Genomic DNA, 21287 nt, shown 5'->3' with positions numbered 1-21287 from the left:
GGCCTTGATGTCCAGCGGCTGCCGCAGCAGCAGCAGCTCGGGCGCGCGATCTTGACCGGGAGGCCTGTTCCTCCGACTCGCTTCTGGCCCCTCGCTGCTCGCTGGTTGTCGGCCGTCCCCGCAGAGGTAGACTGCCATGGCCTTGGGCATGAGCCGGTCCGGGGCCTTGCTGTGAGCCTCGTGCGTGTGCAGAGGCGGCGCGGATCTCGTCAGGCCTTCTGCCCTCGGGGCGGGGGCCCCTACTCGGCGTCGGATCCGGTCTTCCCGAAGAGGAAGAGCTTCTGGTAGAGATTGACGGCGTCTTGTTGCTCGCCTCCCTTGGTACTGATCCCTCGTGGGGGCTCTGCTGCCGGCCCCTGCGTGTCCCCGATGTCTCCGACGGCGGCTTTGGAGGCCCCGGCGGAGATTCGGAGGTGCCCGGAACTCCTAGGGGAGGCCCGCAGTTGCAGCCACAGGTGCACCCGGGGCAGCACGGCTCGCCTCGCTGAGGGGGAAGCTGTATGGAGCCGGGAGGAGAGTTCCTTCGAGAAAAAGGAGAGCACGACGCTTGGCTGAGGTGTAGGGACAGGGCAAGGAGGTTAGTGCTGAGCGTCCTCATGTTGTCCTTTCGGTCTCTGGAACGTTGTGTGAATCGGGCGAATGGCCCATACACATGCATGGTAATAAATCCAGCATCACGCACCGCCGGATCCTTTGCGGCTCTCAACTGATCAAGCTTGTCGATGTTGGTCTTTGAGAGTTTACCTTCAATGATGTATTCCTCGTACATTGCATCCCACTCTCCGATGATAATGTGTATCTCTTCCCGGTCCTGAGCAAGGAGCAGACAACTGAGGAGAGAGCATATTAGCCAGGGTGCTAAGACATGGTGAAAAATGAAGTTGAAAGCGGAATATGCGGTGCAGTGAGTGACTCGGAGGGTGGAAGAATAGATGAGAATCGGGGTTTGCCCAGCCCTTCCACAGCTCGAGATGGCGTAGATACCTCAGCCTCATCCAGCAGTGTTGCTCAGCTAGGTCATACAACGGGGGCTTTGATAGCTCACCGGGACTTTTCTGCGGAGCTTTTGTAAGCTGGCTTCGGCTTCAGGACTCCTCTCCTAGGTGACAAACTTCCTCCACCCTGCAGGTTGCGGTCCTCAGACTCCGTGCGAAGCCGTAGGTTCAACCAGGCTACGACTTCCGCCGCTTCCTGCCATTCGATCTTGACCATATTCTTCGTTCTCAAGCGTTTCTTGCACTCCACGATTGCAAGGGTCTCTGTTGAGTTTGGACCTACGCGGTATAACGACCCGTCTGTCTCGCTGGTCAGGATCCGACCGTACGAGTGTCCGTCGCCCACATTCCTCGCGGTTGGTTTCAAGCCCGCCATGTGACTATCTTGTGTGGCGTCGTTGTCTCTTACGCGTTCCTGGATGTAAAACCTGTCCCGCGACATTGTCCAGTCTGCTATTGTTATCCAATCGTGTGTTGGTATGGCGCCCTTGGATGGGGTCTGGTCGGCGCCAGAGGGCGAGGCTGCGGTCTTCTCGATCATCCACCTTCGTGTGAGTGCGGAGGCATAGGAAATCAGGGATTCATTGACGATTTGCTCGTCGGCGGCGTCGTTGTCTGGTGGTTTTCCGTAGAAATTCGTATTATAGCGCCCCTTCTTTAAAGGTGTCTCCGATACAGATTCGTCGAATGAGTCTGCGTCATCTTGGGCAACGTTCAGGTAAGCATCGAGCAGTACTTGATTCTGCATCGTCTTCGCCCCAGCGAATAGTCCGAGGCTGTCAACATCCACCGCTGGGTCAATGATGGGAACTTGGTCAATGTAGTTTTCAAATTCCGGCCATTCCTTCAAAAACTCCTCAGCAGCATGGAGGTACTTCAGATCAACCAGCTCTTGGATCGGAAGTGGTTCCTTGACATGGTTCTGGACAAGAGCGCGAAGGTGAAGGAAATGTTCGATGTTCATTGCGGACCCTTTGGGCTCCTCTTTGCCGGCCTTCCATCTCCTAAGACCGCAAAGACGGATGTGATTAGAGCCAATGCGCAACCTAGTAGTAATAGAACCCAGTCAGTGTTGCCCACATGTACATCGAAGAATGCTTTCACCAAATAGACGTGGCGTGGAGTTCCTCACTCTGGTTCCAGCTCATTTGTAGCACGATTTATTAGGTACTCTTCGACAAAGCGATCCCAAATCACCGATGTTTCTGGACTTTTCCCCGTGAACGGGCCGCATTTGTTGGTTTCGATTAGAGGTGCCGGCTGCGACATAGATGCGGTCGACATCGTTGCGCCAAAGATGATGCTGCTATGCGATATAATTTCGAGGAAGTCCGAGTGGCCGAGTGGTGCAAGAGGTCTTCACAGGCTTCCATGTCTTCTAAATAGGGAGGACGGTCGTTGGGGCCCGGAGAGGCGTTCGCCTGAACGGCTGCATCCAGAAATAAAATAATGCATGCTGGTCGGCCGGGCCTGGCGACCTTCGAGCAGGCCAGGCAGTCCAGCCAACGGCCACTTGTTGACCTGTGCGAAGACACCATCTATTGGTTGCGCATCAAGTGTGCTCCGCTAGACAAGCAGCGTGGCGGCGCAGTGGCCTCATTGCTCTGCACCACGGCTTGGCCGCAGATTTGGTAAGGTTGCATCAGGCGAGGCCAAAGCAGCCACCGAGGGGGGCCGAAAACGACAGCAGCCGATCGGTGCAGTTCTACGCGCCCCCAACAACCTGCCTGGGAAGAAACAATTGTGTTTCAAATTACAACCAACTGATCCATGAGCCGACAACACAAATAGAACAATAGCAGTGCAGCAACACGGTTCCAAATTGAAGTATTGTAACCACATGATACCGTCAAGCCCCCACACTAATGTCCCAGCGTGTGGCACAATCTGGCCGTGGCCTCTCAGCGTTGCCCATACTGTTGGCTTCTTGCATGACATGGTAGGCAGTTTCTCCAACTGGCTTGTTGGCCATCCATCTTATCAAAAGATAAGCATCCCTCGTGGGCTGGTCACCGCGGAGATCAAGCAACCTCGAGTGGCGGATGACGAGCCCCTTATCATCCCAATGCGCCTGGGTAATCCGAGCAGATTCGTCGTGGTGGAAGCTGTAGATGATGATCTAAAGAGCATTAGTCTCTGCCCCCTCAGTCTGTGCGGCCAATAGACGCATGCAAGGAGGAACACGTCTTACAGGTATGGTGTGAAAGTGGACAAATTCACCGCGGCGAAAGCGGAATTTGAGCACTGTGATCGCTGCGGCCACCTCACTGGCAAGAGTGGCCTCGCTGCTCCTGGATGAGTCGCACACAGCCACACCAATGTGCGGTTTGCTCATATCCAGTTTATCAAAAGTCGAAAATTGCATGTAGAAGCCCGGAGTGCCGTACGCACCGAGGAGTTCCCAGCCGCTGTCCCGGCCGCGGCCCCAGGTGCGGGTAAAACTGTGGGAAATGTCCTCCTCTATGTACATGCGGTCGTCGTCTGACAGAGAGCTGTATCATGGCTATTGTCAGTGTTCAAATCTTCGAGACCGGGATGACGCAAAACTGCCCAATCACTACTCACTTGGTGTAACGCCATTGTGTCTTCCCCATAATACCGTCATCGAATTGTCCAGCCATGCAGTTCGCCCAACAGTATCGGGCACAAGAGCAATGGTGACGATAAGAAATCAAATCGCCCGGGCAGTACGATTCCGTACAAGGCTTTTTCCATTGCAAGTCCGGATCATACCAGCCCTCCTGAAGGGAATCGTGTACAAATTCCGGCAGGTCTTCCTCCTCGCCCAATGGGTAAGGACGAAAGAACAGAGGTTCCGGGTCAAACGGCGCATACTCGTCGACATCGATATCAGGGAGCTTGCGGATGCCCAGGGCCTGCAGGTGCGAGTCCTCCAGCACGGGGACGTCTAGGCGATCGAGCTTCTTCAGAGTAGCGCGCAGCTGCTTGTACGCGGCCTGCTGGCTCTCGCGCCGGGCCGCCTCGACGGCCCCGACCGGCGACTGTGGTGGTTCCGGCGACGACATTGTGGTGATTCGGAAGAATGAAAAAGGCGTAGCCGGGAGAGTCGAACGAGTGATGGACTGAAGACGCAGATGCTCCAGACGGTGGGTTGGTGGGGCCACGGGGAGGAAGGGTTGCGCGTGCTTGAAATGCTGATGGCGCTGGCGGGAGTTGTTTGTGTACTCCTTGCAAGGCTGCAAGGCGGGTCGCGAAAAGCGGCCGCGGGGGAGTAGCCGGGGCAACGAGTTGCGGTGCTGCGCCGCAGACACTTGCGCACAGGACGCGCGAGGGTACCAGACGCGGGGCGACGTCTGAAATTGTCGGAGAGTTGAGCAGCTCAATCAAAATGGGATCAGATCGTGACGGTCTCCAGTCATTTCAGTTGTGGTGTTTCGGTGATGTAAGGGAACGGAGTTCTGAGTTGCATTTGGTTGATGAGAGTCCGAAGTGGGGACGGTCCCATGGTTTCCTCACCCCTGCGATAACCCTAGCCCTGGAACATCCTTGGGGAGGGGGGTGGTCAAGCTGGCCACACACCATCGACTAGAACACCGTCAACCCTCGGTTCAAATGCACACAACCTCACATTGGCCACGGGCACTTCCTTGTGCTCCCCCAGGCAGTGTCGACCCATAAGGCAAGCTCTGTCTAAGTGTCCCCTTCGTGACCAGGGAATCACCCTGGACTACACGTCTTTAACGCTGTGCTTCCTCGATCTCTTTGACGAGATTGAGGGAAGGCTTAGAGATCTGAGAAACCCCCTGTACGAGAGGGCCTTCGGGAACCAGCGGCCAAATAAGACCATGTCGCCCCGGGTCTCCCCGGTGATAGATGCTATGTCTCAGATGGACCGTCAGAGTCTTAAGGAGGAGATACCAGTTGGCAGAAGGCAACGTGCGAGTTCAAGAACTGCTGGTACTTCTGAGTGAGGTTTTTGTCGTAAGGCAGGTACGTTTTAGCTAGTATATAGCAGGCACTCTTGTGGAAGCGAGGGTACACTCAGAACTTAGCTAGAACACACCACCTCAATAAACTATAATTACTCCTATAAACATATATATATATTCTATTAATACTAATTAGTCGTTATTAAATAATAGATAGTAAGATAAAAAAAGCTATTAATATTAATTTCCCTTTATTATAATATCCTTAATATTAACTAAGTATTATATAATAACTTATTATATAATAGACCTCTTTATATATAAACCTTAAATAATAAGTATAAAGATTATATAGTTTAATAACTTTCTTTATAAATATTATATATTTATTACCTTTTATTATAATATATATTATTATATATAAGATTTATACCTAAAAAATAATATTTTTATTAATATTAACAACCTTAATAACTTTAATTTAACTTATTATAATATTTATTTATAAAAGTAAGATAAGCTTTATAACTATTAGTGGTAATAATAATAAAAGGTATAGGGCTACTTTAAGTTATTAAACTTTCTTAGATTAGGAAGGAAGGAAGACTTAATAGAAAATAACTCCCTTAACTCCTTCTCTTTAAATAGTTTACTCTACCTAACTTCTTACCTAATAATACTATTTTTAACCTACTTACTTTATTAAAATCCCCTTACTTTTTATTATTAATTACTCCTTTTTAAATATATAATTATTAAAATATTATCTAATTTAAATATTATTATATAATACTTACTTTAATAATACTTATTTAAATTTTAAAAATACTTTTAAAATACTAATTATTATAATAAATATAAGTAGTAATAATTAAAATAAAGGAAATAATATAATTTTATAAAAGTATATAATATAAATAAACTATTAATTAAATATTTAATATTTAACTTTATATATTATAAATATATTAAAATAAAACTATAATTCTAATTATTATAAATAACTTTACCTATAAAATATCTTATTATAATACTTATAAGCATACTAATAAACTATAACTAATAATAGCTTTTAATAATAATCTTTTATTATATTTTAAGAAGATTTTAATTTAAATATCTGGGATATTTACTTAACTATTAATACCTTACTAATAAACATTAAAAACTTTCTTTAAATATAGGAGTATATACTAAATATAATAACTAACTTATTATATTATAGCTATAAGTCTTAATATAGGTTAAAAATAATTAAAATAATAAAATAATAAACTTTATAATATTATTTTAAACTTTAAGTCCTTAATAAATAAATATTATATATAATTACTTATAGTTATAATATTAAACCCTCTATTAAATCCACTTATAAATCCTAAAGGATAGTTAGAAAATCCACTAAATTTACCTATAAACCCTTAAGAATAACCTAAAAATCTACTACTAAATTCACTAGTACCTCCACCATTAGATCTACTATAACTAGAATTTATATAAGACCTACTAAAATAAAGCTTATATCTAGTTAGATAACCTCCCCTACCTAATATACTATTAAAACCTTTATAAATACTACTATTTATATAATAGCTGTTAAGACTATTAAAAATAATATAATTTATTAAAATAAACCTTATATTTCTTTTTATAAAATAAAAATAAAACTTATATTAAAGGTATATATTTTATTTAATATAACCTTAGTTATATATACTAATATATTTATAATATATAACTATTATTAAGTATAACCTATATAAAATACTTCCTTTATATTATATAAATAATAAAAATTAGAATTAATAAAGTTTATATAATTTATTAAAATCTTTAACTCTTTTAAAAGTATTTAAAGGAACTATATAACTTATTAAATAATAAAATAAAAATATTTTTAATATTTATTATTATATTAAAATTTAATTAAACTAATTTTATATAATCTTTCCTTAAATATTAAAGGATTAAATAGAAGTATATTATTTATACTTTATAAGTTATATTAATTTATTTATAATAATATATTTAAAAATTAAAATATATTTTAATATAAACTTAAATTATTAATATTATTATATAAATTAAATAATAATAACCTTTATAAAAATATAAATATAATATTTAAAAATAGATTTATATAAAGTACTTTATATAATACTTAATAAGCTATAACTATACTAATAAGTATTAAAATTAAATTATATTAAAGAAAATAATCTTTATATAATAGTTATTAAAGTATATAAAGGAGTTTTAAAGTTAAAGATAGTATTATTTAAATTAATATAATTATATAAAAGTTATTTTTAAATTTATATTTAATAATTAAAACTAAACTTAATTATATAACTATTATATATATAATAGATAAACTTTAAGATTAATACTATATTAACTAATAATATAATAAATAGTTTAAAGTTTAAAGAGAATAACTATTATAGAGCTTTTAATAAGGAAGTAGAGGATTTAAATGTAGCTATAAAAGTAGTTAAAGGATATTTAGAAATTACTTTAATAGAGAATAATTATAGAAAGAAGTATTTTATTTATAAAAGGAAGGTTATTAGTTAATAAAATATATTATTAATAAAAATAGATAGTATAAATAAGCTATATATTATAATATAAATATAAAGGTTATTAAAAAAGATTTTAAAATATTCCTTTTAAACTTTAAAGAATATAATATAAATAAAAAGAATATTATAATTATAAAAGAAAATATTAAAAATAATACTTATAATAAAAATATTTAATTTTTAAAGTAAATATTAATTTCTTTATAAACTAATTTTTATATATTAATTAATAAAAAAATATCTTTAAAAATATAATAACTATACTAATTAATTAGTTTATTTTTAAAGATAAATACTTTAAATATACTTTTAAAATATTCTCCTTAATATAAGAGTATTAATAGTTTTATAGCTAAATAAAAATAGTTTTTATATTTTAAAAGAAAATTTAAAATATAAAATAAATATAATAACTATAAATATAATAAAAGTAAAGTTTAATAATAAAATAATAATTAAATTATTAAAAATAATAAATATAAAAACTTTAATAAAACTTATAATATTTTATATTATAAATATATAAACTTTTTTACTCTATTTAACTAATATAGATTAACTTAAAGTTTATTATAATAATATTATAAATAAACTAACTTACTATAATATTATAATAGTTATATTAATCCTATATAAATAAAGATACCTATAATTCTTTTTAAATAAAATTATAAATACTATTTACTTTTATTAAAAATAGAGTTAAAATAGTTATATTATTAATTTAAATATTTAATAATAGACTATTTATATTAAATAATTAAAAAGACTAAGTATTTAAATATAAATAAATAAATTTTAAAGAAAATTAAAAGATATACTAATATTATTAACTAAATAAACTTATATTAAAATAATTTAAATTTATATTTTATAATAATTATAAATTTAACTATAAAATTCTAATTAATATAATATATTTAAATAAATAGTTAATTTTATATATAATAAATTAAACTATAAATTTCTAAAAGCTAGGTTTCTTAAATTAATAATAGTAAAATATATTTAATAAATACTCTATACCCTTTAAATTAATACCTATTAAAGATTACTAAATATTATTATATATAATATAAATATAAACTTTATATCCTTAAAGTTTTATACTAAAGTTTATATAATAAAATTATATATAAATAAGTTTTAATTAAAGTATATTAGTTAATTAAAAGGTTAAAAATATTATTACTTATTATAATAAATATATAAGATTTTATATATAAAGCTTTATAATAATATAAATAATAATACTATTTTATAAATAACTATAAAGATAGTAAATAATATAATAAAATTAGATAACTTAATACTAACTTTTTTATTTTAATACCTATTTATAAGTATTATATAACTTACCCTTTTATAGTTAACTTAAAAGTAAGTTAAGTTTATTAATAAGACTATAAAAATATTAAAAAACTATAATTAAATAATAAGTTTAAAATATAATTAATATAAAAATAAACTAATAAATAATATAAACTACTTATTATAATATAATATTTATATATAATATAAATATAAAAGTTAAAAAGACTTATATAAAGTTATTATAATAAATAGCTATAATATTATATTAAATTTATTAAATAGATTAATAATATTTAAATTTATAATAGTTTAACTATATTATAAGAATAAAAATAAAAGTAAATAATAATTATTTTTAAAGGACCCTATTATTAAATAATAGAAAATATAAAGATTAATAGTTAAGTAATTATTATTACTAAAATTTAAAAATTATATTATTATAATATATTTTATAAAGAAAGAAAATAATAACTATACTTTAATTATAAAACTAAAATAAAATAGTGTTATTATAATATCTAACTTACCCTTTAAAGAATTTAATAAAATAAAGATTAATAATTTTATTAAATAAAGAGTAATTTAATTTAAAAATAGTTATAGATTAAATATAATAACTATTATTTCTTTAAATCCTAAATAATATAAAAATAAAGAATAAAATTATAAAACTATATAAAAATCTTAATAGATTATATAAGAAAATAATAATAATAATAAAATATTATTCTTATTTAAAACTTAATATTATAATATATAAATTAATATATAATCTTTATAATTATACTATTATAAATTTAATATTATAATATAAAAATAATAATATAAGATATTATATAGATTTATATTTAATCTTAAATAAAGCTAATATAAATAATTTTTATATTATTACTAAAGGAATTAAAGAATAAATATTTAAAAATATTATTATTTAAATTTTAAATTCCTTTTATAATATTTTTAAATTTAATATTTATTAATATAATATATATTAAAAATATTATAAGGAAAAACTTTATATAAAATACTTTATATATAATCCTTACCTTTTAATTATAAAAGTTATAAAGACTTTTAATATTATTAAAATATAGATAAATAATATATTAATATTAATAATAAATAAATTTTAAATAATAAAAAGAACTTAAAGCTATAAAGCTTTATATAAAACTAAAAACTAACTTAATATTTAAATAACTATTTAACTTTAATAATACTTATTTAACTATAAATATATTTAATTTTATTAAAATTAAATAAAAGAATAAAAGGATAAAATTATAACTATTAATAAAATAATAAATAATACTCTTTAATAATACTTAAAATAAAAGCTTAAAGAGCGTATATAGCCTTTATTTACTAACTAAAAGTATTATATAACCTATTTATTATTATATAAATATAAAAACTTTAAAATAAATATTATAAATAATTAAATAAATAACTATTATAATAAATAAAATATATTATAAAAATATAAAATATATATTATTAAACCTTAATATAGTAAAACTTTTATATTTATAAATAAATTATTTACTAATAATAAAGACTTAACTTTATAATTAAATTATATTATTATCCTTAAAAATAAGACTTATATAAATAATAATAAAAGATTTACTTTAAATAGAAATATCCTTTATTAATCCTTAATAAAATATAAAGAAATTATCTAAAATATATTAGTTAATAAGATATATAAAATAATAAATAATATAAATATTAAAATTTTATTAATAATAATATTAAAAATAATTATATAATAACTATTATTATTAAATATTCTATTTATTATTTATATAAATTTATATAACTTATATAAATATTTTATAAAGCTTAAGACTATAAAAGAGAAATACCTTATAATAAATATTATATTTCTATAATAATTATATAAGATATAAAAATTATTAAAATAAAATAAATTAATAAAAAAATAACCTAATAAATATACTTATAAAGGTAAAACTAAATTTAACTTTATAAAAGTTAGTTAATAATAATAAACTTTATATTTATATAAATAAGTTAATAAAAGGCTTAAAGCTAGCTACTTTTTTATATAATAAAAAAAGTATAGTAAGCTAATAGCTACTTATTTCTAACTATTATTACTATAATCCCTAAAACTTTCCCCTAATACTATACTATAAACCTTCTACTTTTATTACTATAATATATTAAATCCTACCTTAATTCTTATAAAAACATTATTATTATAATCACCTTAATTTAAAGATTATTATTATTATATTTATTATTATAATTATAACTATTATAATTAAATATTATAATTATAGTTAAAAGTAATACTTTATATACTTTTTAAATACTTTTACTTATACCTTTATTATTTTATTAACTTACTTATATTTAATAATAATAATTATTAAGTTTTACCTTATAACTTATATTTTTAATATATCTTTTAAAATTTAATCTATATTTTATATTATACTTTTATTAGTTTATTAATAAAATACCTATATATTATAAAATATTAAAAGCTTAAATAATAATACACTTAATAAAATAAATTAATAACTAAAAAATATAATTAGTAATTACTATAAGAATTATAATATAATAGATAGTTAAAACAACTACAAATATTTATAAAAAGAGAATAAAAATAAAATTATAACTATTATATTAAATAATCTAATAAAGAATAATAAAAATATTAATATTATTAAAGTTAAAAATAATACTATAAGTATTATATAAAACCCTTAATAATAACACTATTACTACTTAATAAAACTTAATTATCCTCTCTAATAATAATAATAATAAAGGTTATATAAAAGGACATTAAAGTAATATAAAAGAAAGCTTAAAATAGAAAACTTTAATATAAATTAAATATAACTATATAGTTAAATAATATAATAAAATAAAAGTTATAAAAGTAAAATTAAAGTATATTTTAAAGATATTATTAATTTAAATAACTAGAAGAAAAATAAAAATTTAAATTAATAAACTCTACCTTAACTATAAAATAATAATTATAGTTTATAAAATTATTAATAACTTATAATACTAAAATTAATAATTTTCTTTTAACGTTATAATATAAAAATATAAAAGGATATTTCCTATATTAAAAGTTCTATTACTAATTTATATAGTTTAAATATAAATTAAATAAACTACTACTTAAAATACTATATTATTATAATCTCTATAATAATAAATCTAAAAGGATAAAGTATACCTAACTATCTCTATAACTACTATATTAAAAGTAATAAAAGAATTATTAAATAGATTAAAATATTAAACTAAATATATACTTTTTACTTTAAAAGATAATAAATATATATAACCTTATATATAAAGAATATTACTAAAATATATATTATAAAGCTATTAAAATTAAAGCTAAAGGCTTATTCTTTACTATTTAAATATAAAAGTATAATATTAAATATTAAAAAAGTAAAATAAATATAATAAAAATAACAACTATTATTAATACTATATTAAAGTCTAATAATAAATACCTTAATAAAACTAATAATAAAAAATAAAGATATAATAAAGATAAGTAAAACTATAAAGAATATAACTATTATTAATAATAAAACTATTAAAGATATAATTAAAATTAATAGAAAGTAATTAATAATTAAAGTATTACAGACTATATTACTTAATTATTCCCTTATTAAAGTCCCCCTTATAAATATTATAAAAGGTAGATAGATAACTTTAATTAATGATTTCCTAAATAATATAAGATAAAGAAAGGTAATAAATAAAGTTTAAAATAAATATAATAATAAATCTACTATTAATATTTATAAGGATTAAAAAATAGAATATAAAGATAATAATAATTTAAAAGACTCCTTTAAAGTAATAGCTATAAAGGTTATAAAGCCTAAAACTATAAAAGCTATTATATAGCTTAAAGATATAAAGGCTACTATATAGTTTAAAGCTATAAAGACTACTATAAAGTTTAAAGCTATAAAAACTACTATAAAACCTAAAGCTTTAAAAATTATAAAGCCTAAAACTATAATAGCTATAAAGAGATTATACATTAATATATTAAATAATAAGTTTAAAAAGAAGATAAAGACTTTAAAACACTAATAAAAATAAGTTAATACTAATAATTCTAATAACTCTAATAATAAGGATTATTAAATATTACTATAAAAAAAACTTACTTAAAAGGTTTAATAATTAAAGATAACTACTATAATTCTTAATATAGTATTATCTACTAATAATAAAGTTTAGAGTTAATTAGCTATAAATATTATTAATATAGTATACTACTTATATAATTATTATATAAAAATAATTAGAATAACTATTCTACTAATTACTTTAAAATAATAATTAGAGTAAGTTAAACTATTACTTTATTTATTCTTTTAATTTAAAAGGATATATTTAAAGTAAGCTAAAAGCTTTATTATTATATCCATTTATTAAAGGAAAAACTATAAGTATTATAAAGTAGGTATGTTTTAGTTAATATATAGTAGGTATTTTTATAGAAGTAAAAGTGTACTTAGAACTTAGCTAGAACACACCACCCTAATAAACCATAATTACTCCTACAAATGTACGTACGTATCCTATTGACAGTTTTAAACAGTGAGCACCGAGATACTAAAGCCCAATAGCGTACTATTCATATGTAGTGAATCAAGAAGGTTTCAACCCCCCAACCCCGTGCGGGACAGCCTTGTGCGGGATAAAATCCAGGTGTCCCATATGAAAACCGAAGGCCACCTGATAAAGATTAACCTCTGATGAGAAATTCCATTGACTTACAAGATACGTAGGTATCTCCCGCCAACTTTGCGTTCCAGAAACCAACTTGAACCTCTAAGAGGAGGACAAATTGTTAGATACTCCCTCCTCCACCGAAGAAACTAAACGTCCTACAGAATAACTGCCGAAAGAAAACAACACATTGGAGACAAGCAAATCATACTAGTAGCGCCTCTACTATTTTGAAGATGTGGCGGTGCCATGGGAATAATGCGCGTGAGGGGTTACATCGGCGCCCTAGAACCAATCAAGCTGTTGGAAAACGTCAGCTTCTACCTCCCGTCCGTGGTAAGCCAACCTGCCAGTTCTGGCTTTTACCTGTTCTGAAGCGAAGTCTGGCCACATGATTAGTGCAGTTTGCTACGTCATAGTGTTAGATGTGGAAAAGTACGCACCAAGATGGTTGGTTTCCTGTTCTTGGAATCATTTGTCTCAAAAGAACAACAAACACCCACTCACTCACTCCCAAGAACTGACGCCGCACTCCCGTGCCACTTCATCCAGCATCCAGCATCTCCGGAGATACTTGAAACATCAGCTAAGACTGTCTTACGTTAAACGATGTGTTTCGGGGTACGTCAGAGATCATACTCATGTCAATGTTGGACGTCGCCCAAGCAGCTAACTGGTCTTCTGCTTGTCGATTGAACAGCGACTAGCAGTCCTTCTGACACCCCGAAACGACCCAAACTCTTTCTCAAGGCCACCAGGAGAGGCGCCTGCGTTCCCTTCTTCCTCGCGGGGCACTGAGGATGATGGTCGCGACGGCGGCAACGGGGAGAAGAAGAAGAAGAAGCACCACCGTGAGCCTGGGTGGTATCAGGCGAACACCATGGCCACCGAGCTCAGCGGCGTGAATCCCTTTGATAGGTCCAGGGACCCGGATAGGCCGCAGCATCACTATGGTGTGGGGTGTGGCCACGAGGGCCCGCGGGCTACGGGGTGTCCGGTTCATGGGGATAATTGCTGCTGGGGAGGGAACGAGGGCACTCGTGTTGATGGAAGCAAGCGTTGATACCCCTTTCAAACATCGGCCATGATGGAGACTCTAGTCAGGCAGCCCTGAGGACCGTTCCAAAAAGGAAATGACTGGTCTTCTACATTTGACTGTGCAAAGAATACATCATGCTGCAATTCCAGTTCTACGGAGCTAGAACGAGAGACAAGGCCGTCGGGTGGTCGAAGACAAAGCGTTAAAGCCGACCCAAAATCCAGAGCGGGCTCCCCGAGGATCCAAGGGAGCGATACCTCTAGCCTTGTGTGCGCGACACAAGGCTGAGGCCACTTGCTTGTGTATTTCATTCTCTATGCATGGTTATTGGTATTGTGGCTTTTCTTTTCTTTTCTTTTTTTTTAAAAAAAAAAAGCCGGGTCTTGAGCGTTTACCACCATGGGAAGACGTCATGTATACCTAGGTATCTTCGGACATGTGCGGAGTAAAAGCGAAACCAGGCCAGTGTGGACGACCTTTTGAGCATGGTGTATATTTCAATCCCAACATGACCTTGGACGGCCAGTGACTACCAATCCTGCACTCTTGACCAGTCACATACATCTACGCACATTTGCTTGCCGTGAGCTTTTGCAAACATTCAATTGTATATTCGTATAGCTTCTCACCGAGCAGAGTCCTAGAGCATATGGTCTCTACTTTAGTACTTCTACAAGGTTAAAAGTGAACTGATCCCATGCTTCACCACTATAGCCTCAACTCCGTATGCCCGCCAAGATGAAACACAAACAATATGAAGACAGTTCCAAAAAGAGCAAGTGATGCAAAGAACGGCACAAGCATTAAACCTAGGACCACAATTATAACAGTCCAAGCCATGATCTTTGGCATAGATAGGCTTTGTCTGACAAAGAAACCCCAACCATCAGTCATCGTGTCCTTATCGAAAGTCATAGGTCCCCTGAGCGCGGGAACGCAATCAAGAAAGACCCGGGAGCCGCGGCCGATTTCTGGATATCGAATTCCCTGCAATAGAATATGGGCGCACATCCGCATGTGGATATCTATTTCTTGACCGTGCAGGCACTTAATAACTTCGTGTCCGCCCCAGATATCTCGGGGGTCTGGCTGGCTGGTTTCGTCTGTTGTTTGCACTTTGTTGCCGCCGTTGGAGGAGTAATGAAACTACGTTGCATTTAGTGCTCCTGAGTCTACGCCCTTCAATGTATCCCCGTCAGCTAGGGTGAGTGTGGCCTCGAAGCATACCTTTGAAAATCTGACATCGCGGTATGACCATGGTAACAACTGCCGCAACCAACTTCCCTCTGCATCACACATCATGCTTCGAGCGCGGACGAAGAACTCGAAGTCGTCCTCCATGTGCTCTATGGACTTGAGCCTCAAAAGCGTGGCATCTTGAGTCGGCGTTGGGTACTTTTCGAGGCACAGATGGCTTTCCAGCTGCTCCCTTGTGTCCCCGGCATTGGCGGGGGATGCATTACTTGCCCGGACATTGCTGCTGCCCCGCGAGAGCTGCCAAGACAAGATCTGGATTCGAGCCCAGGCCTCCACAATAGCTTTAGCCTTTTGATAATAAGTGATGTCGGGGCTTTCATGCTGAATGGCTGGCTTGCTGGTTGGTGATTTCCCACGAATATCCTCGAGATACCCACTGCAGCGCTGTGTTTCGTCTTCGCTCAGGTAGATTGACATCGGATTTCCATTGTACTATCACTAGGTCAGTTTCCAGCCGTGTTAATCACCGCAGAAAGAAGGTTGACTGTAATGTGCTCACCGTCCACACCAGTCGCGATTGGGATAGTCTCAGCGGCTGCTTGATCGGCGGGAGAGGGTACCAGTCGAGTTCCATCTCAACTGCCTCCTCCAGCCAGAGTCGATAATTATCAAACATGTCAAGTTTGTAGTCCGGTCCTCTGACAGTATGCATTTGCAGCCCTTCAGAAGGAGTGTATTCCAGCGCTCCTTGGGGATCGGCAGGGGGCGCAGTCTTTGCCTCTGCGGAAGGCTCTCCTTCACCCAACTTTTCGTCCGCTACCAGTGTTGTAGCCGACTCCCCGACACTTGCACTGCTGACAGACTGAACCTCAATGCTCGAGGTGGGAGATTCGGGCACAGCAACAGGGCGACGATTTATGTCCGACGCAAATCCACCGGGCGAATGGAGGGGGGGCCGCACAGGCAACACCAGAGGCGGCGGCGGGGGAGCACGCCTCCAAGTCCGGGGCGTCAGCGGGCGGGACGGCGGCATGCCGAGGTGGTCCTTGGAAAAGCTCAGGCGGATCCCGCCTGTCCTGCTGTGCTTGAGCGGCCACCCGTACAGGTTCCGCAGCGCCCTGGCCGCGGCCGTGACATCGTCGAACTGGACAAAGCACGACGGCCCGCTTGCCGTCGCGCGCAGGCTCATCCGGTCATACCCGGGCTGTGAGGCGAAGATGCCCCTCAGCTCGTCCTCTGACGTCTCCGCCGGCAGGTTGCTGACGACAAGCACGTTGCAGCGCGCATTGTCGTCGCGGGGGGTGCTGGGTGGGTTGTACGCGGGGGGCCGCCGCGGGACGGCCCATGTGCTGTTCCGCCTCTCGCTGTCTCTGACGAAGTTTGGTGATGTGGATGGAAAGGCGCTGTATGTATATGCTGAATGTGGCTGCCTTTCGGGGGTAGTCACGTAATTTGGCGAGCGCGAGATGTCATTTGGGCTGGTCTTCAGCGTGAGGGGGGACTTGCTGGCTTTCGCATACTGTGTTTCCAGAGATGTAGTATTAGGAAACTTCCTGCGAGATTGTATAGGGACTGGGTCCCAATCGGTGATTTCGAAAGGCCGCAAATCGTCGGTCTGCGGCACGCCCGTCCTCGACTGGCTTGCGTGTGTAGAGCCATCCGTCCTGTTCAAAGTTGCTGTCGTAGACATTTCGCCGGAAGGCCAGAGACCGTACATGGAAAATCACAGAGTCAGGAAAGTCATCTGAAAATACGGACGACACAGCAAATAATTGCGATGTTTTGAAAATGCGGTGACTTAGATATATCGAGGTTGTAGACCAGGAGGAGCACAGACCCCATAGTAGAATCTCCGGGCCATGGAGATTTGAGCTGAAAATGCCTGAGCTACCTTTTCTAATCGCACACCGAGATACTTTAACAGGGTATCCCCAACAGAGTAGTTCATGAAAATTGCATTCCTTCTCTCGAAGCCGTCAGTGAGCTTTGTACATCGACCCGCGGCAGTCAGGGACCATGGTTGTTTAGATACAACAGAGACATATGGAAGAACACTCGACACGAGTTGTATGGTCAGGCACATATACAGGTGCAAAATGCTTGGATTTTATTTGAGCCATTTACTTGATGAAGTAGACAAAGCAACAAAAACAGAAGACAATATTGCAATGGCCTCATTACGTCGTAGCAGGGTCAAGAACGGGTGTTGTGCATTGATCATAGATGTGTAATATATCGGACTAATTACAACCGTTCCTCAATATCGACGCAAGTGCAGTCTGTCATTGCCACTTGCGTATGTATTTGCCACTTCACCGTTTCGCTTGCGGCAGGATCCAATACAGTTGGGCGATCCCTTCCGGCGACCCGGAGTCGGTGTTAATAGATTTGATCCGGTCGCGACTCGAATGTGAATGACATACTTCCCTTGATTTGAGGTTCCTAGTCGGTATGCTATGCTTTTGGTTTTACATCGTTTTTTTAAAGTCTGAGTCCTCATCTTCAGCGACGGCTCAGTCCCATGCGTCAACCAGTGACCCATCTCTGTCGTGATTGGAACCACATGTGGCCGGAGTCCAGCAACGAGGCCCGCGGGCATGAAAGGTCACAAGAAACAGTAAAATACAATGAAATTGATCTTCCTTGGATTTGATTGCTGTCTTCTCCCATTCGAGAGCCCGTCTTTGCAAGCCACAATACCTAGGTACTCTGGGCGTGGCTCAGGTCGGGTTGGGGAAGGGCAGAGGTGGGAAGAATTGGCAGCCTCCTATATGGGACCACTATGGGCACAGTGTACTTCAACCTTGCTAGATTTGGCTGCCCGTTGCTACAATTTGCTACAAATGTAGCTATGCCGTGATGATATATGGACGCATTTTGGGCTGTTCGGCGAGAACTTTGTGCCTTCGCCATACTAGTTGGCAACCTGTGCCAGACCAACATGCTGGGTTTTATTGTGAACTAACAGTTGAACCATCTCAGTAAACCCAATCGTAAGCTTGCATGACCGCCTCGCCAGTAGTCAGATTCGTCACTGCTTTGAAGACGTGCTTAAATCATGCTGAGGCATACCACAGTTAAGAGCGTGCATGTAATCAATTATTCCTAGCTGGGTATCGTGACGTTCGATCATATAGCTCTCTGCAGCGTAAGCAGACCCGCTGAATATGCCATAAGCTGAACTAGTAATACAATTAAGAGTGTCTCTCCATCTCACAAAGATGCCACCCTCGGATACTGCAACACATCCCCCGCGGAACCCTTCATCCCACCCACAAGGCTGTCCCTGAGCGTAGTCACATCCTCAACGTACTCAAATCTCGCAAAATCATATTCGGCATCGCCATGCGCCGCGGCACTCCCGCCCCTGCTCCGCGTCCCCGAGTCGGTACTCCTCGACGGGCGCGTGACGTCGCCCGCGACCCGGTCCAGGTCGACAAACTCGCTGATGTGGTCCATGTTCCCCAGCATGACCTCGTCCTCCTCCTCGCGGCGGTCCCGGCGCTTGCGGCAGCCGGGCGCCGTGGCCATCGACACGAAGCCGACCGAGTACTTGCGGGGGTCGTAATCCCCACCATCATATCCGAACTGGCGGTTGCCCCCAGCTCCACCACCACCGCCCGCAGCACCGGGGCCGGGCCGCTGCCCGCCGCCGACGAAGCGCACCAGCTTGCCCAGGATGGCGAACTCGAGCTTGAGCTTGATCGAGTACACGACGCCCTTGAGCATGGTCTCGAGGATGTAGTAGCTGGCGGCCTCGAGCCCGAGCAGGCCGAGGTCCATGGCGATGATGACGGCGTTGATGGCGAGCAGCTGGCGCATGGTGGTGCGCGTGTCGGGCTGCAGGCTGGTGCGCAGGATGCGGAAGGTCTCGACGACGTAGATGGACGACAGGACGACCTCCTGGCAGAAGAAGCCCGTCATCTGGATCTTCTCCATGACGTCGTACCCCCTCGCGAAGGCGCGCACCGAGGGCCCGTCCACCGCGGACCCGAACGTGAACACGGTCGTGGGCAGGTGGAAGACTACGGCGTCGGCGGCGATCATCCAGCCCGTCCACCGCACGATCCTCTCGCCCCGGGGGCCCTTGGGCACGATCAGGTGCAGCCGCGACCACAGCACCAGCGCCTGGCCCGAGACCATGGGCCACCAGCCCACCGTGATGAGCGTGATGGCCGCGTACCGCGCGGGCCCGCCGACCACGTCCAGCAGGTCGAGGGCGAACCCGACCGTGTAGGGGATGATGGCCAGCGCCGAGACGAGCACGGCCCAGAAGTAGAGCCCGCTGTAGCGCCGGAAGGTCAGCAGCGCCATCACCGCCAGCTCGGCGGCGTTGTACACGGCCAGCACGCCGACCGTGATGACGAACGCGCGCAGGGCCGGCGTCTGGTCGCCCGAGTCCGGGGTCAGGCCGGCGCCCGGCTCGAGCCACGAGGTTGTCGAGTCCGGGGGCGAGTCCGGGACGGCGTCGGCGGAGGGGACGATGCTGCGTGCGAGCGCGCCGGCTGCGGTGCTGGGAGACATTGGAGACATGTTTTCTTGGCGGCCTGTTGTTGATCTTGTTGTTTCCGTGTGGCTGGAATTGGGTTCACGGGGTGGGGAATGGGTGGTTACGCGCCGTGGGACGGTGATCGTGAGACTTGACGCGCCCTTGTCACCGAATGTCTGGAGCACAGCTGCGGCGCGCGTGGGTGCACAAGACGGAGGCTCGCATTGTCTTCTCTCTCGGCTTCAGGCTCTCCACGATAGCCTGGTCGCCGCTTCGGGATGGAAGTCGTGGTGATGTGTAGGTCGGCAGTCGTGATAGGTATTGAGAGAATAATAGTGGGGAGGAAAGAGGCTCGGGGGAGGAAAGAGTTGATATTGAAACAGTAGTGAAAACTTATATTGGCAAAAGGGCAAAGAGCAACCAAAACGCAGTCAGCTCGGGAGTCCTCCACGCCCATCCCAGCCCAACTCGACCAACCACACCAAATACGGGCCGAGCGAGGGAACGCCAAACTGTTGATCATCGCGGTCATCCCCGAGCCGCCCTCCCCCAAAATTGGTGGCTCTGCCGTCCTTGCGTCCCCACGTCCCTTTTCCGCCATCCGACATTGGGGCACAGCCGACAGCCAGCAAGAGGTGGCGAAGCGGACCCAGCCTGCTGGTGCGGTGCTACTCGAACCGGGGTACAAGATGCTGACTGACGTGGGTGAGATGCGAGATACTACTCTCGGGCGCAAGCACCACAGTAGACTAGTCCCAGCGACACAATAGGGAGGGGGGATTTGGGGTGCCGATCCCTCAGCTGTCGAGACAACGAGGGCGACGATCCCGCTGTTTGGTCGATCCGAGGGCTCGGCGCCACATGGAGCCGGGGAGAAACGCGGTATGCGGTGTGAGCAGAGTTCGACTGAGCAGATGTGCGGTGACCGATTGTGTGTTCTGGCTGGGCAGGCTGGGGCAACTGGTTGGGCACCCAGTATTGGGTCGATACACTGCCTGTTTGCTGTACTACTGC

At 38.1% G+C, this 21287-nt stretch overlaps 5 protein-coding genes across 5 annotated transcripts; 1 reads left to right on the top strand and 4 right to left on the bottom strand.

Annotated features, from left to right (window-relative positions):
* Positions 1-239: 239 nt before the first annotated feature.
* On the bottom strand, positions 240-2279 carry KVR01_009273 (uncharacterized protein; the record flags this gene model as incomplete). The annotated part of the gene is made up of 4 exons (XM_044784427.1): positions 240-551; positions 683-830; positions 1046-2041; positions 2128-2279. 4 exons carry the CDS (start codon positions 2277-2279, stop codon positions 240-242), a joined length of 1608 nt encoding a protein of 535 aa, XP_044641775.1.
* A 565-nt stretch (positions 2280-2844) lies between these two features.
* On the bottom strand, positions 2845-4021 carry KVR01_008983 (uncharacterized protein; the record flags this gene model as incomplete). The annotated part of the gene is made up of 3 exons (XM_044787839.1): positions 2845-3114; positions 3187-3487; positions 3561-4021. 3 exons carry the CDS (start codon positions 4019-4021, stop codon positions 2845-2847), a joined length of 1032 nt encoding a protein of 343 aa, XP_044641485.1.
* A 9930-nt stretch (positions 4022-13951) lies between these two features.
* Positions 13952-15139, top strand: KVR01_009367 (uncharacterized protein). Its single transcript, XM_044788372.1, has 2 exons — positions 13952-14169; positions 14249-15139. Exons 1-2 carry the CDS (start codon positions 14158-14160, stop codon positions 14609-14611), a joined length of 375 nt encoding a protein of 124 aa, XP_044641869.1. The 5' UTR covers positions 13952-14157; the 3' UTR covers positions 14612-15139.
* Positions 15140-15733: 594 nt separating this feature from the next.
* KVR01_009246 (uncharacterized protein) lies at positions 15734-17474 on the bottom strand (the record flags this gene model as incomplete). The annotated part of the gene is made up of 2 exons (XM_044788349.1): positions 15734-16276; positions 16344-17474. 2 exons carry the CDS (start codon positions 17472-17474, stop codon positions 15734-15736), a joined length of 1674 nt encoding a protein of 557 aa, XP_044641748.1.
* A 1523-nt stretch (positions 17475-18997) lies between these two features.
* KVR01_009340 (uncharacterized protein) lies at positions 18998-20317 on the bottom strand (the record flags this gene model as incomplete). Its single annotated transcript, XM_044782744.1, has 1 exon — positions 18998-20317. One exon carries the CDS (start codon positions 20315-20317, stop codon positions 18998-19000), a length of 1320 nt encoding a protein of 439 aa, XP_044641842.1.
* Between the last annotated feature and the right edge of the window lie 970 nt (positions 20318-21287).

Source organism: Diaporthe batatas, assembly GCF_019321695.1.
Source record: "Diaporthe batatas strain CRI 302-4 chromosome Unknown Contig00011, whole genome shotgun sequence".
Taxonomy (NCBI): Eukaryota; Fungi; Ascomycota; class Sordariomycetes; order Diaporthales; family Diaporthaceae; genus Diaporthe; species Diaporthe batatas.
This window is presented reverse-complemented; position numbering and strand designations above follow the sequence as displayed.